At 48.6% G+C, this 26,712-nt stretch overlaps 1 protein-coding gene across 3 annotated transcripts in view; it reads left to right on the top strand.

Moving 5' to 3' along the window:
- Positions 1-22,693, top strand: part of DVL3 (dishevelled segment polarity protein 3) — a 52,820-nt gene extending 30,127 nt beyond the window's left edge. The window contains exons 3-17 of one of the 3 annotated variants that reach the window (XM_083739461.1): positions 3,817-3,938; positions 4,546-4,652; positions 5,368-5,503; positions 6,799-6,892; positions 7,088-7,157; positions 7,953-8,092; positions 10,811-10,887; positions 11,573-11,640; positions 12,900-12,950; positions 13,067-13,216; positions 15,024-15,155; positions 16,205-16,372; positions 16,968-17,180; positions 18,516-18,908; positions 19,344-22,693. In XM_083739461.1, the coding sequence (XP_083595587.1) occupies positions 3,817-3,938; positions 4,546-4,652; positions 5,368-5,503; positions 6,799-6,892; positions 7,088-7,157; positions 7,953-8,092; positions 10,811-10,887; positions 11,573-11,640; positions 12,900-12,950; positions 13,067-13,216; positions 15,024-15,155; positions 16,205-16,372; positions 16,968-17,180; positions 18,516-18,908; positions 19,344-19,375 (1,953 nt within the window). In that variant the 3' untranslated portion in view covers positions 19,376-22,693. Of the gene's footprint in view, positions 1-3,816; positions 3,939-4,545; positions 4,653-5,367; positions 5,504-6,798; positions 6,893-7,087; positions 7,158-7,952; positions 8,093-10,810; positions 10,888-11,572; positions 11,641-12,899; positions 12,951-13,066; positions 13,217-15,023; positions 15,156-16,204; positions 16,373-16,967; positions 17,181-18,515 lie in introns of all 3 variants that reach the window. The other 2 variants (XM_083739462.1, XM_083739463.1) reach the window with 2 other exon arrangements.
- The last annotated feature ends 4,019 nt before the right edge of the window (positions 22,694-26,712 follow it).

The following is a 26,712-nucleotide window of genomic DNA, read 5'->3' as shown; positions in this document are numbered from 1 at the left end:
AATTAAAATGCTGAAACTAGGCCAGAACCCGTTTTCATAATGGGAAAGATCTCATACCACTGCTAATCTCCCAGCTCCTTTAAATTCTCTTTCAGTGTTTGCCAGTGGAATGTAAACATCTATCCTAGTTAGGTCTAATGCTAAACTAGCAATCTGCTAAACAAATCAAGACGTTCTAAATTAAAACCTCTAAAGTCACAGGCTGCTTGGTAGGTTCGATAGGAGTGAATGTGTAAAACTGATTTCTGAACGTTGGATACGCTGTAAAACAGCTGCTGTGTAATGAAGCAGTGTCTTTAGCAGCCTCTTTTTGTATTTATTTTCAGACACATCCAGATCTCTTCTGTGAGCTTGCTTTTGCAGCAGCCATAGAATGGGCTGGGCTGGGCTGCCATAGTGTGTTTTGCTTCAGGAAGCAAATGTCTTAGCCCAGTACTGGCTGTGGAAGCCAGATGTCGTCTTCTAATACCACAGGTCCCAGTGGAGTGTTAGCTCTGTGAGCTTAGAGGCCCGGATTTAGGTTGCCGCTTATGCTAGATTTGGATTCTGAAGGCTTTACCATCGGTTGCCCCTTTTATGACATGAATAATATCAAGACTGCTCTTGTCCCTATGATTTTAAGGAAATCCTGCACAAGTTGTGCCCTACCAGGTTGAGTAGACCTCATGTTTTGGGTGCCTGCCCAAGGCTGGAAAAACCAAGGGGTGGTTCACCACTGAAAGCCCGCAACTCATGACTGGTTCAATGTGTTGGTTTTATGGGTAACGCATTGTGCTGGCCTGTTCTAGGGTGCAACAGTTTGCACGGTTGCTTTACTGTGGAAAAAGTCCTCCTTAGCTTCTCTCTCTGGGCAGTCAGTCACAGAACTGCTCCTGCCATATTAATATTGCCAGATGCTCCAAAAATTGCTGCGCTGGCTGGTGGTGATGGGAATTGTAGTCCAAAACATCTGGAAGGCACCAGTTGGGAAAGGCTGTTGTAAATGGTTGAACTTCCGCAAGGCCTTCTTTGGGGCTCAGTCCCATTCCTGTAATGCAGGGGTAGTGATAATGGATGTGTTCATACATCATGCATAGCCACTGCTCCCACCTTCCGTTGCACTCTTGTCACCCACTTCTGGAAGGGGGCCACCCACCCACACGCAGGAGGAATCCAGAGGATGGGAGAGGAGGAGATATGTATACACTATGAGCAGACATCTGTCCTCCCTGCTGCCTTGCTGGCCCCCCCCCCCCATCCCTACTCCACCACCCTCCATTACAGATTTTGGCCCGTCTTCTCTTTCTCATAGAAGCCAGTAGTCCTCATTGACCTGTAACGAAAAATGAATGAGGCTGCAGTAGGAAGATGTTTGATGGGGAGGACATCTTGTCTTGATTATCTGACATTGGTATCAGTTATCACTTACCTGGGATTTGGGAGGGGGTGGAGAGACACCATATTTCCACAGCATCAGCTGGGTTTCTGTTTGGATAAAAGTTGAGGGGCAGTCAGAGACAGAAACTGAGGTTGGGGAGAAACAAGTCTCATAGATCTAATTGGACCAAAAGTTAGTTGCAGCTGACACTGCAGCCCCTTCCCCCTCCCCTCTGATAGATGTCAGTGGCTGCCGTCAGTCGCCAGGGGAGACATTGACAGAGCAGCAGCTGGGAAGGTTGGGGCAGCGGAGAGGTGAGGGGCAAAACCTGCCCCCTTTTAGAAATAGATGACCTCAGAAACAGCTATTTGCTGTAGAATATCCTGCTGAACTATATAGATTACCAATGCTTAGTAGCACCCAGTCCTAGAATAGTCATTATTATTCCACAAATATGGCTTCTAGCACACAATCCTGAAAACTTCATTTTGAAGAATAAACGAAGCTTCTAGCCCATTTACCTGCAAATCGGGAAATACTCTAAACCTATTACTGTGTTAACAATCTGTGCTAGACAGAGAGTTGTAGGACTTTTGAATAGCCAGGTGTGAGACCTCTGCATTTATTCACCTGTCTCTTGGCAAGGTCGTGGCCCGCCTCCCCCCACTATCCTTTCCTTCCAGGGATCATCGCAAAAGATCCCACATTCTGCAACCCCTGAATATTATCCAATTAGAATAATCAGATTTCCTAACTGGCAGGGTTTATTCCGGGCACAGAATTTTGAGATTTCTAGGCACAGCCTTTTGGCTTTGTATGCCATCTGTTTCCTAGCAGGACAGCTGGGCCCTTTGAGTGAAGAGTGGCCTCTTCCTTTGTGCATTGTGCCTGTCGCCTCCTGCTCTCATATCCCCCATGACTTAGGGGTGGGGTGAGGGGGTGTGTGTGTTGCTGGGTCCAGACACTGAGGAGCTATTTCAGGAGTGTGACTCTAATTTTAGGAAGATGGGGTGGGGGAGTTCAGCCAGAGTCCGTCCAGACAGCTCAAGAGGCCAGGGATTAGGCAGGATTGTTCATCCAAGGAATCCTGTCTTCAGGCATGTTGGTAGACGGATTCCCAGCCTGTCGCTCCTGGGAGAAAGAATCCACCTACTTCCTGTAGCTGCCAAGTTGGCTCTCAGGGCTCTTCTCTACATAGAGGTAAAGGTACCCCTGACCGTTAGGTCCAGTCACGGACAACTCTGGGGTTGCGGCGCTCATCTCACTCTATAGTCCACGGGAGCCGGCGTTTGTCCGCAGACAGCTTCCGGGTCATATGGCCAGCATGACTAAGCTGCTTCTGGCGAACCAAAGCAGTGCACGAAAATGCTGTTTACCTTTCCGCCGGAGCGGTACCTATTTATCTACTTGCGCTTTGACGTGCTTTTGAACTGCTAGGTAGGCAGGAGCAGGGACCGAGCAACGGGAGCTCACCCCGAACTTCCGATCGGCAAGCCCTAGGCTCTGTGGTTTAGACCACAGCACCACCTGCATCCTTCTTCTCTACATAGGTTTCCTTAAACATATGCATTGATTTTAGCAGAAGGAAGTTACTATTGAGTGATGGTTTAGTACTTTTAGGAAGTACTTGATGCAGGGAAAATGGTTGCAGCAGCACCAGCAACAATGAAAGAACAACAGATAATTCAGTGGGCTATCCTTGCATCTCTGTTTTAATGTCAGTAAACTGTTAGGGACATGGGTGGTGCTGTGGTCTAAACCACTGAGCCTCTTCGGCTTGCCAATCGAAAGGTCGGCAGTTTAAATCCCCGCGATGGGGTGAGCTCCCATTGCTCTGTCCCAGCTCCTGCCAACCTAGCAATTCGAAAGCACACCAGTTCAAGTACATAAATAGGTACCACTCTGGTGGGAAGATAAAATGGCATTTCTGTGTGCTCTGGCTTCCGTCATGGTGTCCTGTTGTGCCAGAAGTGGTTTAGTCATGTTGGCTGCATGACCCGGAAAGCTGTCTGTGGATAAATGCTGGCTCCCTTGGCCTGAAAGCAAGATGAGTGCCGCAACCTCATAGTTGCCTTTGACTGGACTTAATTATCTGGGGTGCTTTTTTTACCTTAGGGTGTCCCCTCCCCATCTTTTGTAGCTTTGTTTGTTAGTATTATTATTTTTAGCCTGCAAAGCTGATTTTTATTCTTCCTCTGAAGCCTCTTTTTGCAGGTGCCTCTGTAAGTGGTGTGATTTGTCCTTTATCCCTGCAGTTAGAAGTTAGATCTTGGCTCCCATCCCAGCTGCACAACCTCAGAGTGACATCCTTATTTGTTATGGTGTCACTAAACAGATGTACGTAACGAGACCAACAGGCTGCTTTGTTATATTGCAATACTTTGAACCTACCCTTCAAAATGGAAGAAAAATTTTAGCTGCCTAGGCTGGCTTACCTTGAGCTTGTTTTCTCCTTTCAGCTGGTGTCTGCTGAGGGGTCTCATTCCGACGCCGGGTCTGTCTGCGCCGACAATCAGCCAGAGCTGCCGCCCTCCATTGAGCGTACTGGAGGGATAGGAGACTCCAGGCCTCCTTCTTTTCAGTAAGTTGTGTGTCTGTGTATAAGGAGCAGCCTTACCTTGAGCAGGGAGAAAGTTGAGCAGTTTCTCTGCAGGAAGCGCGTTCAAGGTTCCATTCTCTTCTGGCAAAAGGAAGCTTAGTCTCTGCCTGTTTCAAGTGGCAGGGATAAAAGTTAACACTAGAGAGACCCAATTCCTGAGCATGGTGGCTTCATGACCAGCCTTGTGCCTGGAGTGCTCTCAGCACGGGATCCGCAAAGGAAACTGAGACCACTGTGGAACCTACTGGGCTTCTTTCCTCTTTTAACACTTAAACTTGACGCAGTGGCGTATGGGCACTGCTCTGGCACCCACCCCTGCCGTATGTAGGAGTGTCATACATATACGAAAAAGAGTGTGCATTTGGTTTTTTAAAAAAGAAAGCACAGGGAATGCCAAATATTCAGGCCCCCATCCTGCCGTCTGACATGGTACAGTCCAGAAAGGATTGCACAGCACACCTTTTGCATGTTTTAAGTTCTGCCCTCAGCCTTTTTTTTAAGCCTCACACTTCTGTGGGCAAATTTGGAGGAGGTGCTTCTGCACAGTTTTCTACTATGTGTGTGTATTTGTTTGTTTTTTACTTTGCAGTCCCAATACTGGAGGAAGTCGAGAGAACCTGGATAATGAGACGGAGACTGACTCAGTGGTATCGATACAGAGGGAAAGGCCGCGCAGGAAAGATGGACCTGAACATGGTGAAGTTTATTTCCTGGAGTTCAACTGGCTATAGTAGTTGTCCCCACCCCACCTCTATCAAAGTCTGCTCTGTAGGCTGTGCCCTTGGCTCTGCTGCTGTGTGCATGGGTCATGTTCTTCCCCATCCTCGGGGCCTTGGGAGGTCCACCTTCTCTGCCGCCATCCCAAGCCAACAATTTTTGAAATTTCCGTGCAATTCAGGGCCCACAGCCCTGTACCCACTCAAGGGCTGGCTCCTCCACGGACCCAGCTGCCCATCTGACCAAATGGGCAGACTAGCTTTCCCTTTTAAAACAGAGAAGAAAAAATTATCTGCCAAGTTGTGGGGAGAGGGAGCCCGCTCAAAGATTGCTTGGGACTCAGGAAGGCCTTCCCATACTGCTCCTTCTCACAACGTGAAAACTGGGTTCAGATTTTTAGTTTTCTGCTATTGGAAAGAGTTTGCCAACGAGGGCTGCTATGTTGATATAACCCTCTCCTACTCAACCCTGCCAACCTCCTTCAGGGTTGTTGTTCTGTAGGATTGCTTAGTTTGCACAGTGTGTTATGAAGGTACTATTATTTGTAGGCCCCCTTATATTTTCGCTTCCCCGTCACTAGAAAGGCAACTGGTGATCCTTTCTCAGGTGGGATATATATTTGTTTGACTTTTTGAAGGCCTTCTCTTCTGAATGGTTCACCTTGGCCATTGACCCTCTCCTCCTTTTACTCCAGCCCCCAGGGTGAACGGGACAGCCAAGGCAGAACGGCGGCGGGAACTAGGGGGCTATGAAAGCTCCTCAACCCTCATGAGCAGTGAACTTGAAACCACCAGCTTCTTCGACTCAGATGAAGATGATTCTACAAGCAGGTAAAGGAATATTTATGGCTTGGGAGAAAGTGACCTGCTATGACTGGAGTCTGGTGAAGGATCCCAAATAAAAACTCCTCAGTTCCTTTTCCCCATCTAATGCTTCTCCCTTGACTCGCCTCAGTCATTTCTTCCTCCAGATTCTAGTCTCCCTGGAACAATTGTGGAAGCAAAGAACTGATTTGAGTTCCAGAGATTTGGCCTTCTTCACATTGTGGCAGCCAGCCAGGGTTTGCAAAAGTGTGTGGACTTGCCAGGGGCCTGACCCTGACTCTCTTGACTGTACGCGTAGGAGACACTTTGTTCAACTGTGCTTGTCTTATTTCCACACACTGCAGTATTTACCTGTGCATCATTTTTCTTCTAAAGAAGAACCATCGCATCAGTATTCGCCTGGAGTTTGGTAGACTGGGTGCAGGATATTTTTTATCTTCCAATTGCTCACATTGCCAAGCTGGTTTAGGCAGTTTTCCCTCTGTCCTGCGCATTGTTCTGCCACAGTTAGGTACAGCTGCAAGTAGAAACAGACTGTTGAGTGATGTGAACACCTCCCCTGTCCCCGAAATGCTCTGTAGGTATGTTTTGCTCACCACCGGCTTTTGTTAGAAAGTCGCCCACCAAACATGTTCAAAGGAGGACAGTGTGTATTCCAGTTCCTCCCCAATTCCCTTAACACCAGGAACAGGATACCTATGATCCAGATGTTGTTGGGACTCCCAACGCCCATCTGCTCCAGTCAGTGGTCAGGGAAGATGGGAGTTGTAGTCCAGCAACACAGGCTCCCCCTCCCTGCTTTATGCAAGAAGCAATAAATGAAACTTTTTAATTGTTTGCCAGGTTCCCCATGGAGTCATATTTCTCCCACAGTGTAAATTAGTCTTTGCCGAACTGGTGGCCCCCAGATGTTGAATGACAACTTCCATCAGCCACAGCTGAACAACTGTGCTTGCGGAGGCTGATGGGAGTTGTGGTCCAATCTGAAGGGCAACGTGTTGGCAAAGCCTGGTACAGAGTGCCTCTGCAGCATGCGGCTTAGCCTGTTCTAATCTCTTGAAACTCATTTTTGTGATGTGTCTGTTCATTTGCTGCTTTGTTTTTGTGTGCGCTTGGGGACAAGAAATAGATGGAAGAGGAGGTCCTCTCCTGTGCAAGAGATTGGCCAAGGTGGCTCCCTGTCCTCTTCTAATTACATTCCTAGTTACCCAGAGGTGGTTTTATTTTGCCTCCTCTCTACCTTTTTCTGTGCTTTTCCTGGTGGCCACCTTGTGAGCCTTGCTTTTGCCTCCATACTGTAGGTTCAGCAGCTCAACAGAGCAGAGTAGCGCCTCCCGGCTGATGAGAAGGCACAAGCGACGCAGGCGGAAGCAGAAAGTACCACGCATTGAACGGGTGAGATCCCTGGGGAGGGTGTCTGGGAGTAGGGAAAGTGCTGCAAGTGAGCTCACGAGTGGTTGGGCACAATTTAAAAATTAAGGGGAAAAGGGAGAGAACCTCTGAGGGCATTGTTACCCCACCCTCTCCACAGGTCTTGCAAGTGGCACCTAGGTTACGTTTTGGGTCTCACCCTCTTCCTTTCTGTTGTAGTCCTCATCCTTCAGCAGCATCACAGATTCTACCATGTCGTTGAACATTATCACAGTTACCCTCAACATGGGTGAGTACAGGTAGTTGCTTGAAGCCATTTGGCCCACATAACCAAAATTGGGATGGCGGGAAGGAAGTGGGCAAACAGATGTTTTGCATCTCAGGCCTGATTGCTGAAGAGCAAACTACAGTCGTACTTTGGATCCCAAACACCTTGCAAGTCGAACGTTTTGGCTCCTGAATGCCACAATCCTGGAAGTGAGTGTTCCAGTTTGCAAACGTTCTTTGGAATCTGAATGTCCGACGCGGATTTCAATTGGCCGCAGGAGCTTCCTGTAGCCAATTGGAAGCTGCGCCTTGGTTTCTGAACGTTTTGAAAGTCGAATAGACTTCTAGAACGGATTTCATTTGACTTCCGAGGTACCACTGTACTGGATTTTTTCTACCATAGACAAAATGTTATTTCATAATGTAATGCTAAATGGCCTGTCCCATTTATTATTATTTTTTGCTAAGTGCTACATGTTTATATCGTTTTCCATTTGTCCATAGTCTCTAGTGTGTGCTACCACACAGGTAATGCCTATCTCTGTGTGTGCCCCCCCCCCTTTTTAAAAAAAGGCAGTTTCCTTTTTTGCTTACCAATAAAACAAGATGATTTAGATTTGGTCATCCAATCCCCCGCAAACATTTTCAGCCTGTCTCCATTTTCTGTTGTCTAAAAATACCTAACAGGCATTCCTTGTAGCTAGTTAATGGCCTGACTGGATTAATGAAATGCTGGCCATTGGTTGTGTGCTGTTCTAACTGCACAAATACCTCCCCTTTGTGTCCCTTCCAACTCTATGATTCTATGATTGTACAGAGAAGTACAACTTCCTGGGCATCTCCATCGTCGGGCAGAGCAACGAGCGTGGCGACGGCGGCATCTACATTGGCTCCATCATGAAGGGAGGGGCTGTGGCAGCCGATGGAAGAATTGAGCCTGGAGACATGCTGCTGCAGGTGCTTTTTAATTTTTTTAAAACTTTGAGAGCCAGGTGTCCAAGAGGCCTTGGTTTCATGCTATACTCACAATACGCGAAGCTCAGTGCGATGCGACGCGCAAAGGACTGGGGAGGCGCAAAGCAGCTGCAGGTTTCTGTCCAGGAGCCCACGCAGTTGAACAGTGAGCCTAGGGTTTGGCTGAGCATGACGTGAGAACCAGGCCTCTTTCTACAGAATCTGTTATCCTGTGATCACGACAGAGATTTCAGTTATGGCTCAGTTGGCAGAGCATGAGACTCTTAATCTCAGGGTTGCGGGTTCAAGTCACACGTTGGGCAAAAGGGGGTTGGGCCTAGATGATCCTCCTGGTCCCTTGCAACTCTACAATTCTGTGATTCTATACCAGAGAGTGTACTTGCTATCTGTGGAAGGTGGAAGCACAGCGACCCAGGACAGAGATAAAATCAGGATGGCTGATTTGGAATGTCTTGTTTGTGTAAATGATGTGGTTCTTATCTCAAGGGAACCCTGGGGCCATGATCAACCCTCTGGGCTGTGTACCTAAGGCTTTGAAAGCTTAAAACCTGCCTGTTCCTAGGCAAGAACCGTCAGATCTAGGAAAGAGGCCATAGGTGGGGGGCAGAGCACACACGTTGCGTGTACAAGCCCAAAGCTCAGTCCATAGCATTTGTTTAAAACATCTTTAGTCAGCCCTTCACTGACAAGGAACCCCAGGGCAGAGAACAACAAAGCAATTAGTATTCCGCAGTACAAACACTAGAGCCGATAATATATCAACACAACCGTACCCCACAAATGCTTGGGTGAAAAATAGGTCTTCAGGTGGTGGCAGAAACTGCTATGTGATTTCTGTTTCAGATACCGTATTTTTTGCTCTATAAGACTCACTTTTTCCCTCCTAAAAAGTAAGGGGAAATGTGTGTGCGTCTTACGGAGCGAATGCAGGCTGCGTAGCTATCCCAGAAGCCAGAACAGCAAGAGGGATTGCTGCTTTCACTGCGCAGCGATCCCTCTTGCTGTTCTGGCTTCTGAGATTCAGAATATTTTTTTCCTTGTTTTCCTCCTCCAAAAACTAGGTGCGTCTTATGGCCAGGTGCGTCTTATAGAGCGAAAAATATGGTAGTCTTCTATCTCAGAGGGACTGGCACCAGGGGACCACCACTGAGATAACTGCATAGCAGATCTTAAATGCCTGCAGCACAGCCGAGAAAGTCTGCCCTCCTGATCTTAATGCAGAGGCAGTTTCATATATATGAGCAGATTTTTCAAGTATTAAGGCCCCATATTCTATAGGGCTTCATAAATCACCCCTTGAATTTTGCCCAAACAGCATATTCTGAGCAAATGTAAATCTTTCAGGGTAGGCGTTCCATGCCCCCAATGGGTTAAGCCACTTAGAAGCCTAGCTGTCACATTCTGCACTCGATGCAGCTTCTGGAACTTCATCAAGGATAGCGCCCCCCAGCACATTATAATAGTCCAGCTGGGAAGTCACCACTTCATTGGTCACTGTAATCAGGCACTCCCTGTCCAGGAACTGCTTTACTTGATGAACCAGCCATAGCTGACAGAAGGTGCTCCATGCTAGCCATCTCATTGTCAAGGAAAGGGCAACCCCACTTGGAACAGGCCAGCAATCTACTTCCAGATCTGATAACTGCCCATGCACAGCTCCTCTGTCTAGTTTGGTTTCAGTTTTGTGACCCTTCTCCAGTCCTCCAGTGTTTAGGCATTGTTCCAAGACATGTTCAGCCTCACCTGATTCAGAGGGGAAGGAGAAACATGGCTGGGTGCCACTTTGCTCCGTGATGCTAAACAGAATGAGGGATACAATGGAACTTTGCAAATCCCTGTAGCACAAATTGTGCCACAAGGCTGAGCAATAGCTCCCTTCTGAAACTGGCCCTGCAGGTAGTAGTGGAACCGCCAGATTACTATAGGCTTCCTAACCCACAGAGCTGGTCCAGAAAGATGCCTTGGTCAGTGGCATCTAAAGCCACCAAGAGATCAGGAGGAGCAACATTCAGACTCCTGCTGTCGCGCTCCTGATAAAGGTCATCAGTCACGACAACCAAGGCTGTTTCTGCCTCAAGCACAGGACTGAACCTAGACTGGAAAGGGTCAAGGCAATCAGTTTCTTAGAAGACTATCTGATGTGGAGCAGCCACTGCCCTCTCCCGCACATCTCTACCTAGAAAAGGTGGTGGGGCTGGGAAATACTTCTACCTGATGGCGACCAGATTGATCCATCTATCCCAGGGGTCAGCAGACTTACTGCACCTCGGGCTGGTCGTGCAGTGGGCTGGAGGGCGGGGGAGCGCGTGCCCATACGTGTGTGCACACACGCTATTTCCGGCGCACTTCCGGGTCAGAGGAGCATCGTAAATGGCTTGTGGACATGTGCACGGGCCTCCTCTGACCTGGATGTGCACTGGAAATAACTTGCACATGCGCAAATAACGCTTGCACATGTGCACAAACTATTTCCAGTGCTTCGGAAGTGGGCAGCCGCGCAGCGCAGTTCCGGTAAGAGCGGGCGGCAGCAGTGGGGGTCGCTGTGGGCTGGATAAATGAGTCCCTTGGGCCTTATCCAGCCCGCAGGCCTTAGTTTGGGGATCCCTGATCTATCCCAGTACTGCTGTTGGACATCTCCACATGTTCATTTAAGATCCATACACTTTTGTGGGGCTCTTACATTTTCATCTTTCTCTGCAGGTGAATGACATCAATTTTGAAAACATGAGCAACGACGACGCTGTGCGAGTGCTGAGGGAGATTGTGCACAAGCCAGGGTAGGTAGCCTTTTCCCATCCCTGCAGCTCCAAGGCAGCTCACTCTCTAAACCTACAACTGTTCTTGGGAGTGTGGGCTTGGTGGCATCTGGTAATGCAGGGCTGGCGCTCAGTTTCTAGCAGTGCCCCCTGGTGCCCTGCAGAAGATCCATGGCCATCTTGGACTGCTGACTGTTCCAAGTGAGCCTAGAGGACAGTTAAGTCCCGCAGATCAGTAAAAATGAAATTTTCAAGGAAAGATAGCCCAAGGCTTACAGGTTCATTGTGTGTGAGCAAAAGACAAAGATAGTGGCACCAGCCTTCATCTATTCTAGTTGCTGCATTTGGGTTTGGTGGCAGTGGAATTCTGTTTAGGGAAAAGGACAGCCTTTCTGGCCCCTGACACTTTGTTTTCCCCTTTCTGTTATATTATGCTATTTACTTTGATATAGCAGAAAGAGGAAAACAAAGTGTCAGGGGGCCAGTGTTCAAAGCAAGCGAGAGCTTCTCACATGTTTCCCTGTCTTGTTCCATCATAATACCCCAGTACTGAGCTTTAGGGATGTAAAACTCGCCCACTCAGTTTATAGGGGAAGATTTATTATTGTTTCTTCTGCATGTCTAGATGTGTGTATGTGGGTGGCTTTTCTGCGAACTGAGCTGACCAGATCTGGTAGCAGTGACAGCCATTATGTTTCTCTTCCAGGCCCATCACTCTGACTGTTGCCAAGTGCTGGGATCCCAGCCCCAGGGGCTGCTTCTCGCTACCCAGGAGTAAGTGGTTTTTGCTTCATTTCTTGGTTTGCTTAATAGTGTGCATGAGGACTGGTGTTCTATAGAACCAACAGTTAATAACGTGCCCCACCCCAATATTGCCTTGTTGCAGGATGCAAGCGGCCAAGGGAGTTGCATGTTTGAATGCTCCTTTACTGGGATGGGGTGGGGACTCCTTGTACCCAGAAAAATAGCATATGGGAGAGAAAGCTAGGCTGAAGCCCTTTACCCTGCTGGGATGCGGGTGGCGCTGTGGGTAAAACCTCAGCGCCTAAGACTTGCCAATCGCATGGTCGGCAGTTTGAATCCCCGCGGCGGGGTGCGCTCCCGTTGTTTGGTCCCAGCGCCTGCCAACCTAGCAGTTCAAAAGCACCCCTGGGTGCAAGTAGATAAATAGGGACCGCTTACCAGCGGGAAGGTAAACGGCGTTCTGTGTGCTGCGCTGGCTCCCCAGATGCAGCTTGTCACGCTGGCCATGTGACCCGGAAGTGTCTGCGGACAGCGCTGGCTCCCGGCCTCTAGAGTGAGATGAGCGCACAACCCTAGAGTCTGTCAAGACTGGCCCGTATGGGCAGGGGTACCTTTACCTTAGGGAGATTTTACATACATGAGACCCAGTGTGGTGTAGTGGTTAGAGTGCTGAACTGGGATTTGGGGGGCCAGGGTTCAAATCCCCACTCAGCCATGAAGCACCCTGGGAGAACTGGGGTACCAGTCACACTGTCTCTCAGCCTAACTTACAGCACGTGGTTGTTGGGAGGGCAAAACAGAGGGGGGGGGGAGAGAAGCAAGTTTGCCACCTTGAGTACCTTGGAGAAAGGTGGCATAAAAATGTAACAACAAATAAATATTTTGTAGGCATGATCCCTCACCTGCATCAATAATAATAAAAATGATGATGATGATGATGTATTACTTATACACAACCCATCTGGCTATCTTGGAAACACCTGACTGCTTCTTTCTGTTGAATGTATAAATTGGCCCTAAGGGTGTGACCGAGGTTTCGAACCCGTTTTTCTGGCCCTCTGTGCTGCTCTCTCTCTGTCTGCCTCTTTCTTGCCCCTTTCCATCTCCCCATGCGTAATCAGTCCCCTATTCCACATCACACCCAAGACAAGGTACCAAGTTAGCAGGCCAATTCCCTGCATGCAGCCCATACCCACCCCGTGCCCCTCTGCCCCATGCCTGCCTCCGCCTAGGGGGAGCTCCCCCCCACACCCCTCATGTTGATCCTCCCTCTCTTCTTTCTCCCCCAGTTGCTCCCCAGCGAATCTGGGCTGGGCCAGACTCTCCATGCTCCGATCCGGGTGAGTCCCGGCTGATGCTGGGGGAGGACAGGGCTTGCCCAGAGGTGGCGCCTTTGGCGAGAGGGGATGACTCTTGCGGAGGGGGCCTCCTCACCTGCCCTGTGTGTTCCCTTTAGGTGAGCCCATCAGGCCCATTGACCCAGCAGCCTGGGTTTCCCACACTGCAGCGATGACCGGCACCTACCCAGCGTACGGTATGAGCCCATCCATGAGCACAATCACTTCCACCAGCTCCTCCATCACCAGCTCCATCCCAGAAACCGAACGTAAGTCCTCGTGCCTGTGTGTCCCCCACCCCTGCTCGGCTTCTGGTCACCTGCACGCCGTAACCTGATAGGAGCAATACATGCACAGGGCCAAAACCCAGATTTGAGGCTTGGAAAGAGGATGGTTTCCCTCAATAGATCTTGAGCTGCATGGAAAGAGGCGTTTGTTCCATCTTTTGCTAAGGAAACAGGGGTGCTTTTAGAAGCTAGAAATTTTAAACCAAAGATTGGAGGATGATCAGGATAAGGGACCTGTGTGAGTCTAGGCGAAACAGAAGGCCGCAGATTTCTCCACTTAGTTGCTTCTTCTAGGATAATGAGCATTTCCTGTGTGGTCGGTGGGAGAATCAAGAGGGTTGCAAAAAGGAGGGAGGAGAACCCTGACAACTTTGCAGGGCATCTATTTTTATTATATGTATTAGTAGCATTTTTACATCCATGCCTCAAAGCGACTTACACGTTGAAAATAAAAATAACAAAAGATATCACATACACAAGTAGCAGTGTGCAGTGATTTTTCTGGTGTAGCCATATCCTTCTCAGTGAAGCAGCGTTGACTGAATTGCTTGAGATAAATGGCTATGTTTGGGGCTGAAACGCTGCAGAGTCCCTTGTAAATGGATTGAAGTTAAGCAGTCGCTGGCTGAAAACCCTGAACGGTCCCAGAACAACTCCAGGGAGCATGAGTTATTCAGGTGGACGCAGTGCTGGCTTCCTGTTAGGCAAATGGTGAAGAAGTTGGAAGATGTGATGCTGAGCACAGGAGAACTTACCCTCTCTTCCAGAAGGGAGCTCAAGAGAGGAAAGGTGGATGTGTTAGGAATTGTGCAGCAAAGAGGCGCGTTTGGGACAGCTGCTTCATAGCACTGGCCTCTGAGTGGGTTTTGGCCAGAGGCGATGAAGTTGGCCCGTTGAGAAGAATGGCAAGGCCTGGTGCTGCAGCGTTACTGAAACTAAGCAGATGTGTACCTGATCAGGTGTTTAAGCTGCTCTGAGCTTTCTAAAAAAAGAGCTGTTGAAGGATAAAACAGTCTGGGTAGTAATGGAGGTTGCGTGCCAGGGACTGGCAGGGCTCCGCAGAGCAGGTGGAAGGAGAAGCAGGCCAGAAGCTGACCTGGGGGAAGAGGGTCGTGATTTATGGGGTTTGGTGCCTCCTGCGAGGCAGCAGCCAGAGATGGGGGAGGAAGGACAGGATGTGCTAGGAGAGGAGGGAGATGTGTTGTCTGAAGGAGGGAGGCTGGCAGAATCCCCTCCCCACTGTCCCCCAGGACCAGGAGCAGCTTGAAGAGGCAGGCACAGCTACAACTTCCGTGTTGAAGGACTCATAGGCTGTCAGATGAGGGTACTTAAGTTTGGGGCGGCCACTCATTGCGCCAGCAGTCCAGCTCGGAGCATAAGCCCGGGGAGGTGCGCTGGCTGCTTAGTCACCAGAAGTGTGTGTGTGTGTGTGTGTTTAGTGCACCTCTGGGGCAACTTTAAGTTTGTGCTTTGTCAGTAAGGGCCATTTAACCACCGGCCATTTGCCCTGCTTGGGCTGGGTGTGCTCAGGGCGTTGTAGTTAGATTGCAGTTGACTGTTTCTAGGGAAAATGCAAAGAGCAGCCCAGTATGAGGCCTGCTGCTCTCTTTTTTTGCACCTTCAGTGGTTCCTAGGGGGAATCCTGACCCAAGAAGGATTGCAGAAACTTGAGGTGTGCCTGTGGTGTATTGTTCCATTGCCCTACCCTCCTGTGTGTGGCACCTTCATGTGCTCCTCTGCCTTTCCATCCCCTCTCATCTCTCCTCCCTTCCCTCCATCCAACCCGCAGGTCTCGATGACTTTCACCTGTCCATCCACAGCGACATGGCCACGATTGTCAAAGCCATGGCTTCGCCAGAGTCGGGCTTGGAGGTGCGCGACCGCATGTGGCTGAAGATCACCATCCCCAATGCCTTCATTGGTAAGACGCAGGCCCTCCATAGGGCAAATGGAGAACCACTCGCTGTTTGCCTCTCCCAAGCAGATAACGGTCTCAAGCCCCTATTTGAGTTGCGCGACGGTAACTTCATAAGGAGGGCAGGTTAGATGTGTATCAGAGGGAAAACATACTAACCTGTTTGCAAGAGAAGTGTCTCTAAAAACAGGATTATACACGGCATCTGCTGCAGAATTGGATTCCTTAGAGTCTCAGCTTTCACTCTCTAGCCCTCAAGATTAGCAGAATAAAGAGGATACTTAGCATTTACACAGTGCACTTAAGTGTTTTATGTGTCCTGTAAGATGGGTCTTACTATGCCTGTTTCAGAAGTGGGGCTGGGGTGTCCTTGAGGCTGAGAGCATAATGGCTTGCCTGAAGTGAGTTCAGGGGTGAGAACAGATTAGGGTCAGAAACTTCTGGTTCACAACCTTCATTCTAAGCCACTATGTTGCATCAGATTGAGCACAGAGGTTGGTAAGATGTTATTGAGCACGTCAGGAGGAGCATCTAGGTACATTATGACTCCATCATGACTTCTGAACATCATCTTCTTTATAGCCCAGTAAGCCGGGTGGCGCTGTGGGTTAAACCACAGAGTCTAGGGCTTGCCACTCAGAAGGTCGGCGGTTTGAATCCCCGCGATGGGGTGAGCTTCTGTTATTCGGTCCCAGCTCCTGCCCACCTAGCAGTTCGAAAGCACGTCAAGTGCAAGTAGATAAATAGATACCGCTCCAGTGGGAAGGTAAACGGTGTTTCTGTGCGCTGCTCTGGTTCACCAGAAGCAGCTTAGTCATGCTGGCCACATGACCCGGAAGCTGTCTGCGGACAAACGCCGGCTCCCTCGGCCTATGAGCGCGCAACCCCTGACTGGACTTAATGGTCAGGGGTACCTTTACCTTTAAGTTGGACTAAGGCAGCAAAAGAAGGCTGGAGCCAGCTTCCCTCCAAGCACCTTCCTCTCCTCAGAGCAGAACAGGGTGCTGTCTGCTTCCATCCTTGCTGAGTCCCTCTTTGCTGCTGTCTCCTGGCAGGATCCGATGTGGTAGATTGGCTCTACCACCATGTAGAAGGCTTCACAGACAGGCGAGAATCCCGCAAGTATGCCAGCAACCTCCTGAAGGCCGGTTACATCCGACACACTGTCAACAAGATCACCTTCTCGGAGCAGTGCTACTACATCTTTGGCGACCTCTGCGGCAGTAAGACTCCTTCTTTGCACTGTGCAGGGGGTGGGGGAGCAAGAACAGGTAGTGGGTGGTTCTGGCAGGCTCTCAACGTGGCCATCTGTTTCATGGGAGAGTAGAAGTAGGAGAGCCCTCAAAGCAAGCCCATGTGGCTTTGCAGAATCATAGAATTGTAGAGTTGGAAGGGAACCCGAGTTCATCTAGTCTAGCCCACTACAATGCAGGAATCACAGCTGAAGAATCCACAACAGATGGCCACCCAAACTCTGCTTTAAAATCTGCAAGGAAGGAGAGTCCACCACCTCCCAAGGGAGTCTGCTCTTATCATCAGAAAGTTCTTCCTAAAGTTCAGTCGGAGTCTCCTTTCTTGCTGAACTTGACATCGTCCTTTCCCTTTTGTCCTGTATTTTGGAGTCAGACTAGTCACCTCCTCTGCGGGGATCTTTAGCTTTCAATCAAAAACTTCCCACCAGGAGACAAGCATCCTCCCATGCCGCCCACTCCCTCTTTGCACTACAACCTGAATTTCATAGGTAAGAAATGAGGATAAGCTCACTTATGCCCTTGCTCCTGGTGTAACCTTTGCCCTTTCTCTGTCCCTATTTCACAGACATGGCCAGCCTGTCCTTGCATGACCACGATGGGTCCAGTGGCGCCTCCGATCAGGACACCTTGGCTCCTTTGCCTCACCCAGGAGCTGCCCCATGGCCCATGGCCTTCCCCTACCAGTATCCGCCACCCCATCCATACAACCCCCACCCTGGATTTCCTGACCCAGGCTACAGCTATGGAGGGGGAAGCGCGGGCAGCCAGCACAGCGAAGGTAAATGTGAGCCGTGTGGGACATGGGCGGAATTCCTCCCATGCCATAAAGATCATATCACATGCAAGCACTTGGCTTGCTAAGTCTGAACAGCTGGACTTCCTCTTGAGGAGCAACCTCGCTTCTGCCCAGAGATAAATGGGCCAAGTGTGTTGAGGAGGGGGGATTCATTCCTTTGGATTGCAGGTGTTTGTTAGGGTGCCAGAGCCTGCATTTGCTCAGTTGTGAACCTCTTTTGGCATCTCTTTGTCAAAGCCAGAAGGTTTAGTGGCTGATCCCAAGGTTGTGAGATCTGCTTAGAGTCCCTGTGGTTCCCACATGCCCCACGGGGCGGGGGGGATTTGATTTTTAAGGGGGGCAATTCGGGAATGAGTTATTAACAGTGAATGGCCTTTTTAGGTTTCCTCCACGTGAATAGGAGTTCACTTTTTGAATAATAAGAATTATATGTCACGGCAGGGTGGGTGGGTGACATCAGGATTTTAGAGATGCTTAGGTGGGGCATGGCCAAAAAAAGATTAGGAACCACTGGCTTAGACCTTTGGGGGGAATTTCATTTAGGGCAGAGAGATCTGCTGAAAGTATTCAGAGCCTTCTCTGTAGCAGCACCCAAGTGATACCCAAAGGCCCTTCTCGGTAGTGGCGCCCGCCCTGTGGAACGCCCTTCCATCAGATGTCAAGGAAATTAACAACTATCTGACTTTTAGAAGACATCTGAAGGAAGCCCTGTTTAGGGAAGTTTTTAATGTTTGATGTTTTATCGCTTATTATTATTATTATTATTATTATTATTATTATTATTATTATTCTGATTATTATTCTGTTGGGAGCTGCCCAGAGTGGCTGTGGAAACCCAGACAGATCAGCAGAGTACAACTATTATTATTATTATTATTATTATTATTATTATTATTATTATTATTAAATCCCGGGAGATCTGTTTGGCTTTTGCCCTGGCCGTGTTTTAATGTTGCCTGATGGCCTTTATTTCTGAAGGCAGCTGTGGATAGGGAAGTTTTGTAATGTTTGATGTCCTAATGTGTTTTAATTTACTGGAAGATGCCCAGAGCCTTTTGTTATATGATTGTCATTTTCCTTCTACTGGAGATCATATAACAACAATGACAACAAAATTAGTATAACATCCCTGCCGCTTTGCTTCCTGCTCTCCACCATTTGCCTGGCTTCCCACTTTTGTGCTGCAATTCCATGGACTTTGGGCCCAATCCAGCAAAGTGACAGCTGGAGGCTCCTATGAGGTTATTCCTACCTATTCTGATGGGCCTGACCCAAATATTCTCTTGTCCTCCCCCCCCCCCCCAATTTCTTGTGCAGGAAGCCGGAGCAGTGGCTCCAACCGCAGCGGCAGCGAGAGGAGGAAGGAGCGAGAGCCCAAGGCCGGGGAGTCCAAGTCAGGCGGCAGCGGCAGCGAGTCGGACCACACCAGCCGCAGCAGCATGCGGAGGGAGCGAGCGGCCAGCGAGCGCTCGGTGCCGGCCAGTCAACGCAGCCACCACTCGATGGCTCACAGCATCCGCAGCCACCACAGCCAGCAGTCCTACGGGCCTCCCGGCCTGCCGCCTCTCTACAGCCCTCCCATGCTGCTGATGCCTCCGCCGCCTTCCGCCCTGGGACCCCCGGGGGCTCCCCCTGGCCGAGACCTGGCCTCTGTGCCCCCTGAACTGACGGCCAGTAGACAGTCATTCCGAATGGCCATGGGCAACCCCAGTGAGTTTTTTGTGGATGTAATGTGAAACACCGCCCCTCCCTCCGCCTGCCTGCCACCCCCGTTGGTTTTGTCTCCTAGGAACAGCCCGGCCTGCGGGGGATTCCTTTCCTTTCCTTTTTTTGGTCTTGGCAATTATGAAAAGGGAAAAAACCCCGAAAATAAACTGAACTAAATGTTTTTGATTCTAATCCCTGCCTGCAAGAGCGCCCGGCAGCCTGGCCTGAACCACCCCTGGACTTGATTGCAGAGGCGCGTCCCCCCCCCCCTTGCTTGTGCCAACCCCTCCCCCCATAACCCCTTCTCTAACCCATTAATCCGCATCTGCCTGGGGACTCTGCTGCTCGCCTGTGTTTTCCCTGCCGGCTCACTTCTCCTGCCCTAAACACATGCCCTCTTTCTTCTCGCCCCTTTTTGTGTCCCTCTCTGTCGAGCAGCCAAGAATTACGGGGTGTTTGACTTCCTCTGAGCTGGCCGCCCGTGCTGGGGAGAGCCGCAGCGTGCTGTGGTGGTTGGGCTCCCCCACAACCGAGGAAGATGCAGAGCCCTGCAGGCAGGCACTTGGCCATGTGGGGGCTGAAGATGGCTTCTTTCCATCCTGGTGGAAGGTGCCCCACCTTATCCATAACCCCGGGAAGGGAGCAGGGCTCAGATCCAGCTGTGCCTTCAGTCTTCCATCTGATAAGATGTAGCAGCTTGGTGGCCATTGGCATGAGGTTGAGAGGAGAGCTCCCACCTTGCCAGGCAGGTGAGAGTTCCCTTTGAGAGCTTCTCAGATGGTGATAAGAGCTGGAAGCTGCCAAAGAGGCTCACACCCTTCCTTGATTCTTTGCCTCCCATGTCTTGATGAGCGCCAATAGCAAGAGTGCCAACCCCCAGTATCCATAGTTCATGTTCCTGAAGGTGCTACAGGTACAAGTAATATCTAATATCCTTTCTTTCTCTACCCGAGCACTCATGGTGAGCCATCTTCTTGCTGTATCTCTTCGACGTCCAGTGGCCTGTTTAGTAGAGCCTTTTTTACTGCCACCTTTTCACACCCAGGTCTCTCTTGTGCCCATCAGTCCGTTGTCTCTTAAGCCAAGCTGTTTTTAGATGCTCTCTGCTCTCAGCCTGCTCCACTGTTTCGTTTATGCCGTGCATCCACACTACATAACCCTGGCAGCAGTATCCCTTGGTATTTCCTCTGCCCACCTCCCCCTCTTCTTTGTCTCCTACCTCTCTTTCATCCTTACTTTTCTTTTTAACAATCCCAAAACTGAAAAAGTGATTGTGTGTGGGGGGGGAGGAAGAGATGGGGGATGGGGAGGTAGACAAATATCATCAAAAAGATAATTTCATGAGCACAAATAGTATGAAATAAGTTCTGTGGGATTCAGGTTTTTAAGCAGAGGTTGGAAGGTCACCCGTCATGTATGATCTAGTTGCGATTCCTGCATTGCAGGGGCTTGGACTGGATGAACTTCCAGCTCTACAATTCTATGAGGATTTTAACAAAGAAACTTTGGGGGTCGTCATGGTTGTGAACATGGGTGGATCTGCAAAATCAGAAGAGTTGCTGCACTAGGCTTATGTCCCAGGGGCCAGATGAGTTGCCCAAAGTGGACTCCTGCACCATGATTGCCAGCAGCAAAATAAACAATAAACTTATGCGGCGCTCCTGTTCACTGTCCCTGTCACGCAGCATTGTCCTCTGCCGTGATGCTGCAGTCCGTTTCCCTCCTCCCCCAAACATTCATTCATCTTTCCTTGGCGATTGAGAATACACTGAAATTTTCATTGGGTTGTTTTTAGGGTCTCCCCCCAAAAAAGGATTTTATGTACTCCAGCAAATATCAGATTGCTGAGCCTCCTCCCTCTTGGATGCAGAAGTCTAATAAATATTTTAACTGTATTTTTAACCATAACTATTCTCAACCATAGCTTCTACTAGAGGTGTGCTTAATTTACCCAAGTGCCAAATTGTTTTGCTGCAGCTCCATCACCCAGGCTAAGGATCAGTGAGGAGTGGCTGTCTGTCCATAGCTTTTTCCTCTGCTACTTTTTAAAGACTGCTGTGGTGATCTGTAATCATGGACTCTTCCCTTTGATAGCTGAGGGACAAGTAGTACGTTTACCAATGAACTATGACCACGTTTATTCTGAACGTGCCCAAGGTTAGCTGAAGCCTCACCCTTAACTTAGACCAGCACATTTTATGCCAGTTGTCATGCCACTATCCATCCCAAACTGATGCTGAGCCATGCTTGGAAACGAGGCCTAACTTTTCAATGTTGTGCATGGAAGAGGGGGCTTTAAAAATGTACTCTCCAAGCTGAGTTCTTGCTTCTGCTGTCCCCACCCTCTGAAAGAGCACCAGCACACCAGTGAAAAGCAAGTGAGCAGGGCATGTGTAGAAAATAAGGGCTCACTCTTGTCTCCCTTGCAGTCCTTTCCTTAGCAGCTGTTAGGCCTTTCTGGTTTCTTCCCTTTTCTTGGACATAAGTGCAGCAAGGTTTGGGCTTGAAGGTGGGGGGAAAGAGTCCCACAACCAAGCCCAGACTGCTCTGTGGGCACACTCTGCATTTCTTGTGTGTCTGGGGGTATAAGCAAGGCCTCTGGCTTATCTGGAAATAGACACTCCAGAATCACACATGGGGCAATGTCCGTTTCCAAAACATTCCTAGCCCTCACACTTGCAGGGGGGGCACAGTGGCCGTGTTTGCTAAATCATAGAAAATACAAATGGTTGAAGAAGGGATTTAGGAAGTCCAGAGACATCTTCACCCAGTGTAGCGCTTTGCCCTTCCTTGTGGATTCTGTTTAATCCCGCTGCCTTTTCTATACTTGCCCTCTCCACTGCATTTCTCAGTGAATCCTAGCCCATCCTTCTTGGCCACCCATGTGCAGAATTTCTTACATCTGCAGGCAGGGAAGGCTTGCAATAGAGGAGTTATACTAAACTGCAAAGCACACATACAGTCATGGGTGACTTTACACAATTTTCATGCAGTTTCCCGTACAGAAGTTCTTGTAGGAAACTCATCACACGTGAAGCAATACTTAACTCTGCTTGCTATGGTAGGGATTTGTTCAGTGGAGAATTCCAGAGCCCTTGACCATCCCACGCTGATGCAAAAATTAATACGATTTATCACAGCCCATCTTTAGCTAAACTGCTTTTGTGCTCTTGCCAAGGACCTGGTTGGGAGAAGCACCCTCTATTAGACGGTACATTCTAGTCCCCTTACGGCCCATAACCACCTTTGGCCTTCCTGCCATGCAACAGTTGTCTTCTGCACCAAATATCAACCATTTTTGGAATGTCTTGTGGGGTTTGTTGTTTTTAAGATTGAAGTGTTCCTTCACTCCTCTTTTCCTTTCCAGTCCAGCATCAGCTCCCCCTTTTTTGCTAGTCCCCTACGCCCACCACCGTGATGCCAGTTCTTCTACACCTTTGCCACTGCTCTGCTCATTTGGTCTATTGAACCATTTCCCCCCTTTCTGCCTACCATTAGTCTCTCTTTCAGGGCGTTGCCCGTGATCTCAAGTGTCATGTTGCCTGTCCTCCCTCCTCCTCCTGGTGCTATATTGCCATTCTGTCTTCCCTCTTCCTCCTCCTCCTCTAGTCCCTTCCTCACCTGGTACTAGGTCGCCATTTTGATCTCTTTTCAACTCCTTCCCCCCCACTTTGGTGCTATTTTCTCTCGTCACACATATTGCCCCTTCCCTCACGCACCCTTCGGTTTTATATAAATTGAAACCACCCTACTTGTTTTTATTTATAAAATAGTTTTATTGGACTCCACCTTGCCTGTGTGTGGCTCATTTTTGTCAGTGTCCAAAAGATTTCGCCTGCCCCTCGTACACATGACACCATCATGATCATATACAGTCGTACCTTGGATCCTGAACACCTTGGCACTCGGACGTTTTGGCTCCCGAACGCAGCAAACTCGAAAGTGAGTGTTCCGGTTTGTGAATGTTCTTCAGAACCTGAATGTCTGACGGGGCTTCTGCGGCTTCCAATTGGCTGCAGGAGCTTCCTGCTGCCAATCAGTAGCCACACTTTGGTTTCCGAACATTTTGGAAGTCAAATGGACTTCCAGAATGGATTCTGTTTGACTTCCAAGGTACAGCTGTATTTATTATTATTATTATTATTATAACCTTTGTGCTGCCCATGTGGGTTGCCCCAGCCACTTTGGGCAGCTCCCGACAAAAAATAGTAAAAACACAATACCACAACACACACTAAAAACTTCCCTCAACAGAGCTGCCGTCAGTGTCTTTTGAAAAGCACATAACTATTTTATCAGTTTGGCATCTGCTGGGAGGGCGTTCCACAGGGTGGGCATGACCGCCGGAAAGCCCCTTTGCTGGGTTCCCTCTAACCTCCCCTCTTGCAATGAGGGAACCACCAGAAGACCCTTGGCGCTGGATCTCAGCGTCTCAGCTGAGTGAGATGCTCTGGCCCCATTCACATTTTCAGCTTTCATTTCGCTATAATGTCTACACACCCACATACTTTAATGCTTATGGAAATGCCCCTTTTGGCTCCCTCCAGCTTCTGGAGTAGAGCCCAAGCACCGAATGAGGTTTTGGAGCAGTTTCTTGGGATGCTGTGGCTCAAATGCAAGCCTGGTTTCCAGGGGAGACCATTGTACAAAAAGGAGCAATGGGACAGATAGGAAGCAGGGGAAAGAGGGCCATGGCAGAGGTGAGAATGCAAAAGAAGAAAGCGGAGATGTTAAAAACAAAGGGGGAATGGTATAGAGAATAAAATACCAAGTGGACAAGAAAAGAATGGAAGAAAGGGATGTGTAAAATATAAGGAAAAGGTTGTGGAGAAAACAAGCAATGGTAAAATGGGTGGCTCTTCTGAAAAGGCAGGTAAATGTGAAGGAGGAGGTGGAGCAACACCCTGCACAAAATGGCAACAGCACACAGAAGCCACTTTCTGCTGTTCACCAACACCTGTGTCAGCTCCCCGTCCCAGTGGTTGTCAATGGTGTCTACAATTTTCCATCCCTCAGCAGAAGAATGAACTGGAAGGAAGGGAAAGATGCAGCAGGCTCTACCAACAAGTAGCAGATGAGTTGCATTTATAACCTCACAATGTATTTTGACAGTACAGTGAACTTGGGAAATTGAGAATTTTCAGGCAATTATCTATGCAAACGGGACAAGATAACAAGGCACTGGTGCACTTCAAGTCAATGGGAATAAAAGCACCAACCTATTCTGCCTTGCTCAGACCGCACCTGGAATACTGTGTCCAGTTCAGGGTGCTACCATTTAAGAAGGCTGTTGACAGGCTGGAACATGGGCAGACAAAGGTAAACAAGATAATCAATGGTCTGAAAACCAAGCCTTTTGAGGAATGGTTGAAGGAGCTGGGTATATTTAGCCTGGGAAAGAGGAGACTGAAAGAATATCTAGCCAGTGTTGGTTTTTTCTGTGGGAACTCAAGCACACTCGGTACCGGCACCTCCATCTTCAGATATTTAAAGGGCTGCCACATGAAAGATGGAGCGAGCTTGTTTTCTCCTCTGGTGGTAGGACCCATACCAATAGATTCAAGTTACAAGAAAAGGTGTATATATAGGTGTGGGGGTGTCGTATTCAACTAAGAGTAGATCCACTGAAATTAATGGACTTAGCCGTGTTCATTAAATTCAGCTAGTATACTCGGAATAATACCACCCATCAACTGCACACAAACAAATGTTGAGAAAAACATGTAGTACATGCTTCTGGAACTATATGGACCACTTCAGAATGTAGCCAGGGGATCATTTTTCTTGAAGACAGATTTTTCTTCTTCAGCCTGTCTGTTCATCTGCTATGCCATTGCTCTGTTGGCAAAAATAAGTCTTGTGGCTCCTTAAATACTATTTCTGGGGGCAGAAACTTCATAATACTGCTACCCCTCTGTCAGATTTTTTTAACGTACAAGTCTTTTTGAAGTGTAGGTGTCTTATTTCTAAAAATAAAATGAACAGGACAAGCCTTTGTTTTGTGGTGGGAAACCCAAAAATGACCAGTGTTCTTTGGCTGCCTGTAATTCCCTTTGTTTAAGTTCAATTTACTTGAGTTGCTTGATGCTATTTACAGTCAGACATGACAGTATGGCATGGCTGTAAAATATACATGTGATAAATGCCCTTTAGATTATGTTTGTTAGCTGCCTGTGGGGTATAAATCTTAATGAATTACAGTGGCCAGGTCTAAAAGAGAACAGGTTATTTAATGGGCATATAGAAGATGGAATTTATACATCTCTAACAGGTGTAACGGGACGCGGGTGGCGCTGTGGGTTAAACCACAGAGCCTAGGACTTGCCGATCAGAAGGGCGGCGGTTCAAATCCCCGCGACGGGGTGAGCTCCCGTTGCTCAGTCCCTGCTCCTGCCAACCTAGCAGTTCGAAAGCACATCAAAGTGCAAGTAGATAAACAGGTAAACGGTGTTTCCGTGCGCTGCTCTGGTTTGCCAGAAGCGGCTTAGTCATACTGGCCACATGACCTGTACGCTGGCTCCCTTGGCCAATAAAGCGAGATGAGCGCCACAACGCCAGAGTCAGCCATGACTGGACCTAATGGTCAGGGGTCCCTTTACCTTTACCTAGCAGGTGTAAAGAAGAGGGAATTTCAGCAGGTGTAGCTTGTCACCCCATTCCCTTTAAGCATCCATGTGTATTACTTTACTACTGAATCACACAATTAACACTTTCCTTCTCCCACCTGCGGCCAATTACTGCTGCATTCCTAATAGGACAAAACCAATTTGTCATTCCTCTTTTGAAAAAACAATACTCTGAAGAACACAAATAATAACACCATCATTACAGGAAATAAAATGAGAGTTTTGCTTCTGCCAGCTTGATGCACAGCTCATTTCAAATGAGCAGTCTTGTTTTTAGAAATATATAATACATTTTTAAAAGTTAATTATAAAAATTACTGGAAGGAGCATCCACGAAAAGGCTCAGCCAGCCTCTCCCCTGTTAAATGTTTTGTATGGTTCAAAGTAGGGTTGCAAATTTTTCTTTTACTGTTTTGTAAACAGCTTTGAGAGTTGGTTTTTATTTGCAGTCAAGTGGTGAATAAATTGTGCGCATACCTGATGATCATCTTCCAAAAAAACTACTGTGGTACCTCAGGTTACATAGGCTTCAGGTTACAGACTCCGCTAACCCAGAAATAGTGCTTCAGGTTAAGAACTTTACTTCAGGATGAGAACAGAAATCGTGCTCCAGCGGCGTGGCGGCAGCAGGAGGCCCCATTAGCTAAAGTGGGGCTTCAGATTAAGAACAGTTTCAGGTTAAGAAGGGACCTCCGGAACGAATTAAGTACTTAACCCGAAGTACCACTGTACCCTATTCCGAACTTAAAACTGGAAAGCGTAATGCTGGTGGTCAGCAAATGAGGTTTAAAGACTGTCTCAAGGCAAATCTAAAAAAATGTAGTATTAACACTGACAACTGGGAAACACTGGCCTGCGGGAGAACAGCCTTTACCAAAGGTGTCATGGGCTTTGAAGACACTCGAACTCAGGACGCAAGGGAGACACGTGCTAGGAGGAAGGTACGCTTGGCAAATCCACACCATGATCAACTCCCATCCGGAAACCTCTGTCCCCACTGCGGAAGAACGTGTGGATCCAGAATTGGCCTCCACAGTCACTTATGGACTCATTATCAAAACTGTGTTTATGGAAGACAATCTTGGCTACGAGGGATCGCCAAAGAAGAAGAAATTGTACGAAATGTCACAGCTGGGGGGTGATGGTGGTGGGGAGATGTCTCTGTCTGCCCCAGTGCAACC

This window comes from Podarcis gaigeae (genome assembly GCF_964106915.1).
Source record: "Podarcis gaigeae genome assembly, chromosome: 5".
NCBI classification, from domain to species: Eukaryota; Metazoa; Chordata; class Lepidosauria; order Squamata; family Lacertidae; genus Podarcis; species Podarcis gaigeae.
Note: the sequence above shows the minus strand (reverse complement) of the source record. Positions and strands in the feature narration are given on the sequence as shown.